At 42.7% G+C, this 14,821-nt stretch overlaps 1 protein-coding gene across 7 annotated transcripts in view; it reads right to left on the reverse strand.

Moving 5' to 3' along the window:
* Window positions 1-14,821, reverse strand: part of SLC20A2 (solute carrier family 20 (phosphate transporter), member 2) — a 93,769-nt gene that overhangs the window by 8,502 nt on the left and 70,446 nt on the right. For 6 of the 7 annotated variants that reach the window (XM_005856472.2, XM_005856471.2, XM_005856474.2 and 3 more), the window contains 5 exons: window positions 13,545-13,661; window positions 11,178-11,381; window positions 9,551-10,142; window positions 2,568-2,753; window positions 1,400-1,484 (listed from right to left, as the gene is read on the reverse strand). In XM_005856472.2, coding sequence (XP_005856534.1) covers window positions 1,400-1,484; window positions 2,568-2,753; window positions 9,551-10,142; window positions 11,178-11,381; window positions 13,545-13,661 — 1,184 coding nt within the window. The remainder of the gene's footprint in view (window positions 1-1,399; window positions 1,485-2,567; window positions 2,754-9,550; window positions 10,143-11,177; window positions 11,382-13,544; window positions 13,662-14,821) is intronic. The other variant, XM_014536634.1, reaches the window with a different exon arrangement.

Below are 14,821 nucleotides of genomic sequence, written 5' to 3' on the forward strand. Positions count from 1 at the left end.
GCGATTGGCCAGCTGGCCCTGCACCCGATTGGGGTGGGGGGGCCGATTGGAGGTGGGGCCGGCTGGGGGGAGGGGCTATGGATGGTTGGCCGGCCAGCCCCGCCCTCTGGTCGAGGGGACAATTTGCATATTAGCCTCTTATTATATAGGATTGGGAACACCAGTGCCAATTTCAAAGTATTGCTGTAGGGATTAAATGACATACTTTGCACATAGTATAGAGCACTAAACACAGTGCCTGACACTCCATATATGCTCAGTAAGTGGAAATAACTTTTACAATGAAAATGTGTGGAACTTGAAGTTATTTTGTAGCAAAAGAAGAAACAAGAAAATAAACAACTCTCTCCCATAAGGCTGACCTTCCATGGGGTAGAGCTAGCTTTATCAGCTGGCCCACTCGAAGACTCCCAGAAAAGCTGCCTGGCCCTAACAGTTAAATCACTCAGTCATTTGCACTTGTTCATAAACACACTGGCTTGTGTATAAATGTAGAAGGCCAGGTCATTTGCTGGTGCCTAGAACAGTACCTCACACACAGCAGGTATGAATGAGTTTTTCCTGAATGATGCAAGCAAATGAACGTAGGAAAAATCTGGAGGGACTTTGCTTTGTTGAAGTTAGGGAATACTTCTGTCAATAGGAGTCCCATTGAAGATGTTTTGGGAATTTTGCAGACCTGGGTTCTAGTCCTGGCTGCACCCGGAGTGACCTCGGATGACTCCCCGAAACTCACGGAGCCCGTCTCCTCTTCATCAGTCTTTAAGGTTCCTTACAGCTCCAACATTCCAGTCCTAAAGCAAGGAATTCCCTCTTGCACAGGCCTGAGTTTTACAGCATTGGCTGTGAGCAATAGTAAGCATCACCCCTCCTCTGGAATTTACTCTAAGGCAATACAGTCACTTTGACCATCAGATAAGGAAAAAGAACTGAAACAACTGTGTCTTACAATTCCATTGAGATGATTTCTGCTTATCTCTAGTTCCACTGTCCACTCCCAGTCCCCTGCAATGGGTGGGCACTGAGTGGCATGCCCCCATTTGAGCCTAGGAGTATGGTTAGCGCACACATGACTTCAATGCACAATCACTGTGGAAACAATGAGAGAGACAGGACACATGGAAAGTGAAGCACACGTTGAGGCGGGAGGCTCTCGCCAGGCATGCATTGAAAAAGCCAAGTGCACAACCGAAGGTGTCACACTGCCGAGCGGGAAGGTTGAGAGGGATAGTCTGAGAAAAGCAATCGCCCCACATCCAACAATGCACACCCAGCAAACCCGCAGATGACTTTTCACAAACGACAATATACAAAGCGCAACCAGCTTTTCTCCGATTCACTGGGTGACGATGGACCGATCCCAGCAGCCCGAAGAAAGGAGGCGCTGGCGGGGGCCTACCTTGCAGTGAGTGGTGCTGACAGGAAGCCCCACGTTGGAGGCGATCACCACCGTGAACGCGGAGGCCAGTTCAATGGTGAAGCCGCTGTGGGAGGGAGACAGGAGACGCATCACAGGCGCCCTTTGTATGGGCCTCACGGACACCCCCGGGGAGCCAAAGTCTCACCAGGACATTCTTTGAATTGACTGCCGACTCCTGACTGGGCCAGATGACATCAATAGAACTAGAAACTGCTGCATAATGGCAGCGATTCACACGAAGGCTCTGCTTACATTGTTGACAGCCCCGAATAGCCTTGTTTTTCTGCTAGGTTTTCAAAACCCACACACTGTAGTAACTGGGTCAGAAATTCCTGCTGTGTAAAAATGGTCCCTTACTCATTTCTAAAGTGGCGTACGGAAAACTGTGCTCGTATTTAAAAAATGTGTACTTATTACAAAAAAAGTGTATTTTTTCTCAGATGATTAATTTTTCTTGAAGTCAATCTTATAGAAGAATCATTAAAATTCATTTCAAGAAGGAAAAGATTTCTTACAATTGGTAGTTCCAAGTTTTAGTTGTATCCTTCTAACGTTCCTTAATCTAGTAAAGATGAGTGAAAAGGACAACGGGACCTCAGAGAAAACCACGAATCTCGGACCCCACCTCTAGGGCAGAGGTGTGAGGGGAAGGAAGGAAGGAAGCACAAAGTAACCTCAGGGGGGTGGCAGGTGAGGGCTGCTTTGTCCGCTAGGTGGAGCTGGTGTGGCGGAGACTTTTGGGGAAAGGCAGGCCCTGGGCCATGGGTGTGGTTTGCATCCCCGGCCTCCCCACTTGCTCTCCAGAGCTCATGCTGGGTGAGACCACCAGTGGGAGAAAATGGGGGCTCCTGGGAGGGTTCTGTTTCTCTTCCCTCCTGCTCTGCTTCAGCCTCTCCTTCCTTCTGTCTTCCCACCCTCTCGTTTTCTCTTCCTCATCTCAGTGCCACAGGCGGATGGGGGCCCAAGAGTGCATGAGGGAGGCCATGCAAAGGTGGGGTTTGCTTACCCTCTGCCCCCTGCTCACTGCAACCCCCAGCAGACTGGCTGAGCTGAGGGGTTCAGGGCATAAAAGCAGCACAAGAGGATGTCAACTCTGCTTGGGCCTCAAAGGACCAGCCCTGCGGATCCGGCCTGCACCCGGGCTTACCTGGATGGCGTGATTGGAGTGAGGTCTTTCCCCATGGTCTGGATCACTCTTCTTCCCCAAACCCAGAGCCCCGTACAAATTCCAATTCCTCCGTAAAGCAGCAGCCAGATGGGAGTAGGTGCTTCCTGCAGGACTCCACCTTGTTCATAAATCAGCCACAAAGCTACCAGAGGACCAATGGCATTACTGGGAGAGAGAAAAAACTAGATGAATTATACAAACACTGTACGGACAAATGACACTGTACACAACATGCAGGGACTTCTCAGTCTTGGGGTAGCCCTGCTTACTGTACTTATGGCTTGCCTATGTATAATCCAGTGGTGATCAAAGTGATTTATCCAATTTTTTTTGTTGTGGTAAAAAAATTAACAGAAAATTTGCCATTTTAGCAATTTTTAAGAGTACAATTCAGTAGTGTCAAATATATTCACATTGTTGTGAAACATCTTCTGAACTATTGCATCCTGCAACCTAAAACTGTATAGTCATTAAACAATAATAACTATTTTGCCCTTTGCTCCCAGTCCCTGGTAACCACCATTTTACTTTCTGTTTCTATGAATTTGACTACTCTAGGTTCCTGTGTAAGTGGAATTATACAGTATCTGTCTTTTGAGACTGACTTATTTCATGTAGCATGATGTCCTCAAGATTCATCCACACTGTAGCGTGAGTTACAATGTCCTTCCTTTTCGAGGCTGAATATTGCACTGTATGCAAATACCACATCTTCTTTATCCACTCAGCCACTGATGGACATTTGTGTTGCTTCCACCTCTTGGCTGTTGTGAATAATGCTGCAATGAACATGGGTGTACAAATATCTCTTTGAGACCCTGCTCTCATTTCTTTTGATTAAATCACCAGAGCAGGATGGCTAGATCATAAGGTAGTTCTATTTTTAATTTTTTCAGGAACCTCCAGACTGTTTTCCATAGCGGTTGCGCCATTTTACATTCCACTAACTGCACCAGAGTCCCAGATTCTCCACATCCTTGCCAACACTTGTTATTTTCTGGTGTGTTTTTTATAGTAGCCATCTTAATGGGCATGTGATTTATTAATTTTTCACAAGTACTGAAAAATCACAAGAAGTGGACACAAAAATCAAGTTCTTTTTCTCTTCCTCTTTTCCCCTTTCTTTTCATTTTCACTGCCAGCTCCGCCACTAAGATCAGCCACCAGTTTCGGGCCCCACACTGTGGGATCACACATATGGCTAGTCACTAGTTCTCACATCCACCCTGCAAACTAGGTACTGTCACTCCCATTTTACTGATGAAGAAACCGGCACTGAAGTCAGGTCACTAGCAGGAGGCCGATTGGGACATGAGCTCGGGACCCATGCAGGTGCTCCGTCCTTTCCCCTAAACCTGCTATCATCACTCGGGCCCTTGGCAGCCACACACTGACTTTTTGGAGAGATGCTACAGCTTCTTTTTAAAAAAAACTTGTAACTTAGACCTCATTCCTTTAGAGCAATTTAAGGGTTAACAAAACTGAAGGGAAGGTGCAGAGATTTCCCACATAAACTCTGTCCTCCCTCCCCCCACGTACATAGCCTCCCTCATTATCAACATCCCCAAGACGGGAAGACTCGACATCTTGACAATAGTGAGTCTTCCTATCCTTGAACATGAAAAAAATCTCTCCTTTTATTTAATTCTTATTTGATTTCATTAATCAGTTTTGTGGTTTTTCTACATATAGATCTTTACATATTTTATTAGATTTATGTCTAAGTGTTTCATTTTTAGGGTTGCTAATATAAATAGTATTGTTTTATTTTTTATTTATTCTTTTAAGGACACAAAGTTTTCTTTAAATATTTTTTGGGGGAGGGGATACCACACTTCTACTCAATTAAGAGAAACATTTTTATCAACACCGAGGTCCTTTTTTTTTTTTTTATTTTTTTTTTTTTTTTAATTTAAATTCTTTATTGTTTAAAGTATTACATAAGTCTCCTTTTTCCGAGGTCCGTTTTTACACTTATTATACCATGAATTCGGAGGGGATGGGTTCAGCAGTTCAGGCTCCTTTCCATTCTCACAAAGTAAGCTTCTCTGGGCCTGGGTGGAGCAGGCTGGTGCTTCAGTTGAATCCAGGTGCCTTTCTCTTTGGATTTCTTCTTTCAGGAAGCTATCTCGGTTCCTAGAGCGCTTAATATGCTCAAAACGTACATTAATTCTCTTGGCAAGAAACTTGCCCTTAACGTGTTTACACAATGCCCACCGCATGCTGGGCGACACTGTAGACTCCTCCGGTTTTGCAGTGCCTGCCTTTTTGAGCAGTGCCCATTCCCTTGATGTCTATAAGATCACCCTTCTTGTAGATTCGTACGTATGTGGGTGGCCAAAGGAACAACTCCACGTTTTCTAAAAGGCCTATAGAACATATAGCGGGTGCCTCTCCTCTTTCCTTTGTGTTAGTCATTTTGGCGAATTACTGGAAGATGGCAATTCTGGCCAAAAAAAAAAAAAAAAAAAAAAAAAAAGCAGTACTGTGTTTTAAATTTCAAATTCCACCTGTTGGTATGTGTGAAAATGATTGATTTTTGTATATTAACTTTATAACCTGCAACCTTGCTATAGTTGCTTATTAGCTGAAGTTTTTATTAATTCAGATTTTCTACATAGACAATCATGTCATCTGTGAACAAAGACAGTTTTATTTCTTCCTTCCCTATCAGTATACCTTTTATTTCCTTTTCCTGTCCTATAACATTAGCTAGAATTTCAGTATAATGTTGAAAAGCAATGATGAAAGGAGACATCCTTGCCTTGTTCCTGATCATAGTGGGAAAGCTGAGTTTCTCATCATTAAATATGAGATTAGTTGGAGGCTTTTTTGGATATTCTTTATCAAGTTGAGGAAGTTGCCCTCGATTCTTAGTTTACTGAATGTGTTTTTGTTTTTAAATTAAAAATAGGTGGTAGATTTTGTTAAATGCTTTTTCTGGATCTATTCATATGACCATGTGATTTTTTAAAAAAAAAATTTGATGGATTACATTAATTGAATTTTTAATGTTGAATCAGCCTTGAAAACCTGAAATAAATTTCACTTGGTCATGGTATATAATTATTTTTATACATTGTTGGATTCTATATCCTAATACTTTGTTGAGGATTTTTACATCTATGTGCATGAGAGATATTGGTCTGTAATTTTCTTTTCTTGTAATGTCTTTGTCTGGTTTTGGTAACAGGGAAGTGTTGGCCTCATACAATGAGTTAGGAAGTATTTCTTCTGCTTCTATTGTCTGAACAAGATTGTAGGAAATTGGTATAATCTCTTTCTTAAATGTTGGCAGAATTCACCAGTGAATCCATCTGGGCCCGGTGCTTTCTGTTTTCGAAGATTAATCATTGATTTGATTTTTTAATAGGTATAGGTCTATTTCCTATAAGTTTTGGCAGCTGGTTTCATTCAAGGAATTGGTTCAATTTCATCTAAGTCATCAAATTTGTGGGCATGGAATTGTTGATAGTTCTGCTTTATCTTTTTGATATCCATAGGATCTGTAATGATGTCTCTTCTTTCATTTCTGATATTAGTAACTTGTGTTCTCTTTTTCTTTTTTTCTCATTTAGCCTGGCTAAAGTTTATCAACTTTATTGATCTTTTCAAAAAAATAGGTTTTCATTTCACTGATTTTCTGATTTCAATTTCATTGACTTCTGTTCTAATTCTTATTATTTTTCTCCTTCTTACTTTGGATTTGATTTGCTCTTTTTTTTTCAAGTTTACTAGGATGAATATTTAGATTATATTAGGAAAGAACAAAAAAAAATCAATATTTATTCAATGCTATACATTTCCCTCTAAGCAGTTTCACCATATCCCACAAATATTGATGGGTTTGTTTTTTCATTTAGTTTAAAGTATTTAAAAATTTCTCTTGATGTTTTTTCTTTGAGCCATGTGTTATTTACAAGTGTTTTATATAATCTTTACATATTTGGGGATTTTCCAGTTATCTTTCTGTTATTGACTTCTAGCTTAATTTCATTGTGGTCTGAGAGCAGACATTTATTAGTTCTATTCTTTTAAATGTATCAAAGTTTTTTTATGGTCCAGAATGTGGCCTATTTTTCTGAATGCTTCATGTGAGCTTGAGAAGAATGTGAATTCACCTGTCAAAGTCTACAGATATAAATGATACAGAGTTGACTAATGGTATTATTGAGTTTAACTATGTCCTTACTGATTTTCTGCCTCCTGAATCTGTTCATGTCTGCTCTGTCTGAAATTAATATAGTTAGCTACTTATGCTTTCTTAGTGCTAGCATGGTATATTTTCCTCCTTCCATTTACTTTTATCCTGAATGTGTCTTTATATTTAAAAGTGGGTTTCTTATAAACAAAATATAGTTGGGTTTTGTTTTTTGACCCAGTCTGATAATCTGTGTCTTTTAACTGGTACATGTAGACGACTGGCGTTCAAAGTGATTTTTACATAGTTGGATTAATATCTATCATATCTCTTACTCTTTTCTATTTGTTACCCTTGTTTTTTGTTCCATTTTGTCTTAAGTGAGCATTTTATATGATTCTATTTTCTCTCCTTTGCTAGTGTACTGCTTATACTTCTTTTTTCAACTGTTTCTACCACTAGGTTGGTCCCCCTGGAGTCTTTAAGTCTCAGCCTTGTCTCCACTGAGCCTCTAGGGTTCATCTTACAGTTCAGCTTTTCCCACCGGGCACTGGTTCCCACAGCAGCGTCCACTCGTGACTCCATGTATTTGACTGTATCTGCAATCCTGGGGGCAGTGGTTTGCCCTGTGTCCTCTTCTCTCTTCCAGATCCAAAAAGAGTTGTTGATTTTGTAGTCTGTTCAGCTTTTCACTTGTTTTTAGGATAGTATGACAACTTCCAAGTTCCTTATATGTGGAACTACACACAGGCTTTTAACGACTTCTGTAGCTCCAGTCTCTTCCTCCCATCCCAGTCTAGACTTTGTAGACAGAGTGTGGGCTGCAAGTCACAAAGAACCGGCTCTCAAGTCTGCTTCTCTCTAGCTGTGTTATCCTGGGCAAGAAATGTCACGTTTCTGAGATTCTGATTCCCTGTCTTTGATTAATATCACTGATGACCTCAAAGGGCTGTTTTGAGAAGGATCAGAATCAGTTACAAATGGTTCAGCACAGAGGCCTGCTATGAACTTAATAACCTTTTGGTGAATAAATAGAAGCCCTCTCGTTACTGTTACAGTATTATTTCTAGGACACTGCTTGTATCAGACCACATCCTTACTCAAAAGCTTCAAAACCAACCCCAAATTGTAAGCAAGTGTGCTAACCTCTGGGAAGCTGTAGCAGTTACTGTCTCAACTCCTTCTTTGGCCCTGAAATACTGTTTTGGGTGGTTTTTTACTTTCCCATTTGTATGTATTTCTTATCTCCATAACTGGAGTTTAAACTGCTGAAGGACAGGGACCCAATTCATAACACTTCACCAGTACCAGGTCTCCAATTACAATTCTTGATAAGGAGGAGGAAAGAGGTTAGGTCCGGGGAGGGGCAGTCAAAAAATTAAGACAAGACAGAACATGGTGCCTTGATTAAAATAACATGGCAGCACCTATATAATACTGCAACACACAAGATGGCCAGGCCTCTTGTCTGGTGGAACTTTTTAAAAAAAGAACAGAAATGCAGTTGTACACGGATAGGCAGTGCATAGAAACCCATGGCTGTAAAGCGGAGAGTCATGTAACTGGGCAATAAAAATGCAACAGCCCTAGCAGGTTTAGCTCAGTAGATAGAGCACCAGCCTGTGAACTGAAGGGTCCTGGGTTTGATTCTGGTCAAGGTCATGTACCTCAGTTGTAGGCTCGATCCCTGTCCCCGGTTGGGCACACATAGGAGGCAATCAATCTATGTGTCTCTCTCACAACACTGATGTTTTTCTCTCTCTCTGTCTCTCCCTTCCACTCTCTTTAAAAAAATAAAAGAGTCGTCAATGGAAAAATATCCTCGGGTGAGGATTAACAACAACAACGAAAAGTAACATTAGGCCCTGGCCAGGTGACTCCGTTGGTTGGAGCGTCGTCCTGTGCACTGAAAAGTTGTGGATTTGATTCCTGGTTAGGGCACATACCCAGGTTGTGGGTTCTATCCCGGGTCTGGTCATGTACGGGAGGCAACCAATCAGTGTTTCTCTCTCACATCAATGTTTCTCTCTCCTCCCTTCTTCCCTCTCTAAAATCAATAAGCATATCCTCAGGTGAGGATTAAATTTTAAAAAAGAAGCAAGAATAGCATGTTTTCCTGATTTGGATAGAAACATTAGCCCTGCATAATAATTAAAATAACAGTAATAGTGACAATGCATAGATACTGGTTACAGGAGGAGCACTGTCCTAAGCACATTATATAAAGCATCTCATGAAAACCCCATGAGAGTTGGTACTTGTTTTAGCTCCATTTTACAGGTTGGGATACTGAGGCTTTGGGAAAATCAAGTGACTTGTCACTAGCTATCTAGCTAGTAAAAAGAGAAGTAGAGTCTCTCTACATATTCTGGGACTCCATGATCTGATAACCTTACAGCCTACACTCTCCCTCTTTGCTCCTCCTTGCTCTTCCTAGAATACACCGGGCATATTCCTAGCTCAGGCCTTTGCACCTGCTGTTCCCTCTTCCTGAACTGCTCTTCCTGCAGATGCTCACATGGCTGGGTCCCTTCACCCTTTCAGATCTCACTAAGTGAGCCCTTACCTGAGCAGTCTATCCAGCACTGCAATCCCCAGCAGCTCCAATCTCCTTTCCAGTTTACTTTTCCCTTTAACATCACTGTCTAGCCTATTACATTACAAGTGCTATTTCATTTACCTGTTTACTGTGTGTGCCCACCCCCACCAGGAATGGCAGGGATTTTTGTTCCCTGTTTGCTGCTGTATCCTGGCTCCCAGAACAGTGCCTGGCACACACAGCCCCTCAGTACATACTTGGTGAATGAACGAGTATCCTTACCTCACATCATTGCCACCATGTGCAAAGGATCCAAAGCAGGCAGTAAGGACCTGCAGAAAGTGGAACAGGAGGTGGACCTCGGATGTGTCTTTCTCATCTTTTTCTTCTTCCCCAGGGTCCTCTCGAGGCCGGGCAGGATCTGCCAGCTCAGACGCCAGCTTCATCTCCACACCTCCCTCCTCTGCCTCTATCTCAGCCTCGGCTACCGCATTGCAGTAGCTGGAGTAGCTGTCGTAGCGAAGTCTCTTTTTAGAATAGGACACGGTGTCACCCACCAGCTTCTCACTGTCCTCGGGGGCAGGCAACGGGTCAGCAGCTCTGAAGGTCGAGTGCACCGGCATCCCACAGATGGCCGCCGTGTAGCAAGTGTAGCTGTTGTTCCGCCGCAGGAACCTGTAGTTGTTCTCCGGGGCGGGCTTCTCGTCGGAGCCCCTGTCTGTGTGGATTCTGTGCAGCAAGTCTTTGTAGAGCCCCGAGTCTTTGTGGACCGTGTGGTACACGTGGCCGTCGCTCCTCGTGTGGCCATCAAAGCCGAATGTGCCATTGGAGATGGGCGATTTTGTGGAGCCGTGAGTCATGGAAAGTGCCCTTCCTGAAAAGCGTTAGACAGAAGCCTCATTTTCTAGCCTTATGGACAGAAATCACGTCTGGGAGGAAATACTCCCCATTGTTTCATGATGCTAATCTCTGGAAGGCTGGATTATGGGTGATGTAAATTTTTTCCCACATGCCTTATTTTCTAAGTGGACTGACTATAAAGGACATGTAATATGGTTAAAATAAAAAAGGAAACTAGTGAACATACGACAAAAAGGTAAAGCTAATAATAAGGTATTTTTAAAGTGACACTATTTTTCTCTTAAAAAGAGTCTTCCAGAAATTACTGCAGCATTCCTTCCTGTTTCTAGTAACTGGTAAAGGGAGAATCCCTGTAAGGAACTTACTTTAGAAAACTTCATACATATGGGGCAAAGCCCAGCTTCCTGTGGGCGGATATTCTAGGTGCACGTGAAAAGGCCAACGTGACTGTCGAAGGCAGTATCTGTCAGATCTGTGGGCAACATGAATTTGCTTCCTCTGGGGCCAAGTCTGAGGCCACACCTAGGAGAGCGGGTGCCAGGCCCCACCTTGAGGGAGGTAGGAAGCTGCCCTGACAGGCCAGGCTGAGGCTGGTGCTCGCCCACCGTCGTCTACAAACTTTATGGACAAAAGGACACGCCAGGACAGGCTTGATGTTTTCTAAGGTTTCTGTGATTCTACGACGGCCCTGGCTCCAATTCTGGCTTTCTCTCTGCGCCTTTACGAGGGAGGCACCCTGACGAAGCTGGATGAGCCAGCCTCTAGCAGTGAGGCAGCTGCACCACCAAACACGCACACGTAGCTGAGCGTGCCCTGGCGCCTGATGGGCTGCAAGTAGTTCCTGGAAGGAAAGCACAGGACGAGAGGAATTCTCTTGCTGACAGAAGGCCGGTCTCCTGAGGCCTCTTGAGTCTCTGGGTTTTCTCAAAACATAAAACGGGGACACTTCTGTGCCCTGAAACCTAGCGACGCACATGCAGGCCCCACTGCTTACCCTGAGGAATGGCTCGCCGCCACCATGCAAACCCGAGCCCTCCTCTGGTCTTACCATAAGCCACCCGGGGGTGGTTGACCACGGATGTGCCTTCTGGGGCCACAGATGTCTCCCCAGCCGACCCCGTGAGAGGGATGGTGCTGTCGTCACTGGCCCTGGCACCAGGGAGCTCTTTAAATACGGGAGATTCCGCTTCCTGAATTTTATTGAGGCTTTCATCAGAGACTCGCGATAAAGCACCTTCTTTTCGTAATTTGCCTAAAGAAAGTACAGTCATAGCTGAAAATTTTGTAAGAATTCTTGTTATTAAAAAATAAATATAAAAAAATGAATATCTTTATACCTCAGTACTTACTTTGGAAATGAAACAAAAACGTAACAGCTAGACAGAGAAAATGAAGTGGAGAGTTCAATCGATTGTCTGGAAAACTTAGGCCAGAAAATTCAGCTACTGAGGAAAAGATGGGGGTGTAGGGCCTGAATTATCTCATCAAAACCCAGCAAAACAGAGAGGGTCATATCTGATTCCCAGGGTCCCTGTACAGGATAGCATTCTGCAATTCTATAACCATCTAGGGCTCACCTTCTATTTTCTTAAACTAACCTCAGAATCACTGAAATGTTTATCCTTTTTGTCTTCACTGATATTGTTATAGTCTGTTTGGTTTTCTTCTGTTCAATAAATTATTGGTTTCAGAATTCTTCAGGTCACTAAATCTTAAGAAACAAGTAAATCATTTTTCTAAAAAAAAACCAAAAAAACCCCCCACCACCAACAACAGAAAGATCCTACTTTGAAAAATCATTTATTTTCTAAAGAAACAATAGATTTTTAAAAAGCTATTTTATAGCTCGCTAGCACTCTTCTGAATCAAATCTGTTCTGTGGTGCTACTCAAGTAATGATTTTGCAAAATTCCCTGAGCAAATGTTTAAGCTCTCCCCTACAGCAATGAGATGGAAATGTTTTCGGTTTCTCTGCTGAAGACACTCACACGTAGTCTCTCTCCCTATCATCTCTCTATCTCTGTATCTACCTAGTCAGACAGATAGATTTTTTTAAACTAAATTTCTCTTATGTACTACAGGGGACAAGAAATGTACATATAGATCTATTGGCCTCAAATTGCTTATAATCTAAATGAGAGAATATTTGCATATCTATATCTATAAAAGCCTAAGTGACCTTTACGACCAGTCCGAATGACTGGTCGCTATGACGATGCACTGATCACCAAGGGACAGATGCTCAATGCAGGAGCTGCCCCCTGGTGGTCAGTGTACTCCCACAGCCAACCTTCCGCACTCCCTCCCCCCACCCCCGGCCAGCTGGCCCTGATCGCTGTCCAGGCCAAGGGACCCTACCCATGCACAAATTCGTGCACCAGGCCTCCAGTTTATAGTAATTAAAACAAAAATTATTAACACAGGAAAACAACTCCGGCAGCTTTCTAAGCCATATTCTTCTTTCTTTAAAAACTGTTTTACTGAGGTAGAACTTACATACAGTAGAATTCATACATTGTGAATGTTCAGGTAGGTGACCCATGACAACATAGGAGTATACCCTATAACCACTCCCCGCATTAAGACAGTACATTTTTATGTCCCTGCGAAGTTCCCTCCTGCCTCTTTGCAGTCCGTCTCCTGCAGCCCCGCACTGGCCTCAGCAACCAATAATTTTTATAGATTAATTTTCCCTGGAATCATACAGTATGGACTCTTCTGTATCTGGCTTCTTTTGCTCAGGGAAAGGTCTGTGAAGTGTGTCCTATTGTGCCCACGGTGGTAGGCAGTTCATTCCTGTATTACTCAGCAGTCTTTTAATGTATGAACAGACCACAATTTGGTTATCTATTAACCTGTTAATGAGCATTTGGGTTATTTCCAGTTTGGGGCAATTACAACCAAATGATTTGTGTACAAGTATTTTCATGAACACACATTTTCATTGCTCTTGGACAAACACCCAGAAGTGGGATTACTGGGTCATATGCTAAGTGTATACTTTACTTCATAGGAAACTGCTAAACTAATTTCCAAAGTGGCTGCACCACTTTACATTTCACCATAAATAAAGTTATTCCACTTCTTCACCAACACTTGATATTGCTAGTCTTTCTACTTGCGGTGTGAAGTGGTGCCTTAGTGTGGTATTAACTTGCACTTCCCAGATGACTAATGTTCTTCATCAGGCTGGTAGAGCTTCCTGGCATAGGTAACTTCCAGGTATCCACGGCAGCTAGGGCCTTGCTGTGTGAGCCAGGACCAGGAGACAAGGCCTGGGCATGTATCGCAGTGTGTGTTCTAGAGTTACCCATGCTTCCATTTCCCTCTGTTAGTACGGGTAACTGTGCATCACATCTGAAGTCTCGGGACTTGGGAGCACTTTTGTAAATCAGAAAAATAAAAGAGCACTTACCTGCTATTTTCCTCCGCATCCATGGACACACAAAGAACCACACGAAAATGGCGAACAACAGCGCCACGCCAAAGGAGATGAGCGCTATCGCCCAGATGGGAAGGACCAGGCCGAGCACTGAGAAGAGAAAAGACAGCAGTGGTCTCAGTGGCTACTTTCTGAAAGGTCAAGCCTCACAGCAACATACTTTCCATTCCCCTAAGCTAAAACCAGTCACCTGGATTTTGTGTCTAATAAAACCCACAGCCAAAAACATGTGCCATGCTTTTCAGGACAGAAAGCTGTGTGTTTAAGACACATTTCACCTTGTGAATATGTGATTAAATTGGTCAGTAATCTAATTATTAAAATTTTACCAAATTGGCACAAGCAGCATATTAAGTTGGCAATAGAATCATTTACAGCTTATCTTAATATCTAAATTCCCAAGTGGACATGTATGTGGCTAAGAAAGGAGTCCGCCACCTCATGCCCTATCATCAGCCCCTCTGGGTGGGAGAGGCTGGGGTCTGGACGCTGCACAGAGCCGCTGGCTGCCTGCCTCTCTGGCTTCTCGTGGGTCAGCCACCCTGCTTTAAATGGACATGTCACTCTGACTACATACATGAATCTCTTTAGAAATCAGCTTAGGAATACAAGCTTTCAAAGGATCTTGACCTTCAAATTTAACTCTTCTTTGCAGTATCAACTCATGGAATTACAACATAGAAAAACTTTTCATTAGAAATGTGATAATGCACTAAGGTGCAATTACCTCAGCAAACAAAAGGGTAGGGTGCACATGGTTTAGGAACATCCTATTTTCCTGGATGTTAAACATGTGCTTACATAGGGATACATGACAGGCATACAAGAATACCTACGATAGCATTACTTGTAATAGCAAGAATTTGTGAGACAACTAATATATGCATCCTTAGGGAAATGTGAAATAGTTATAGTCTTAAATCATAAAAATGAGGTGGATCTATATGTACTGATAAGGAAAGAGGCCCAGGGTCTAGTTAAGTAAGAAAGGCTGGGTGGGTAGCAGTATGCACAGCATGATCCAATTTACGTTTAAAAAAGATAACGACCCCACATTTACTCCTATCATATGTGTGAATGTATAGCAAAAGTTCTAGAAAACACAATGGTTACTACTGGAGAGAGATGCGAAACTGGAGGGGGCTTTTAATTCTTACTACATATACATTCGTACTTTTAAATTTGAAAATATATAATAAACATGCACTTTTGAAAATTGTTAAGAGTTTTTAAAAAGTGTTAGAGAAGTG

The sequence above is a fragment of the Myotis brandtii genome, unplaced genomic scaffold, assembly GCF_000412655.1.
Source record: "Myotis brandtii unplaced genomic scaffold, ASM41265v1 scaffold103, whole genome shotgun sequence".
Taxonomy (NCBI): Eukaryota; Metazoa; Chordata; class Mammalia; order Chiroptera; family Vespertilionidae; genus Myotis; species Myotis brandtii.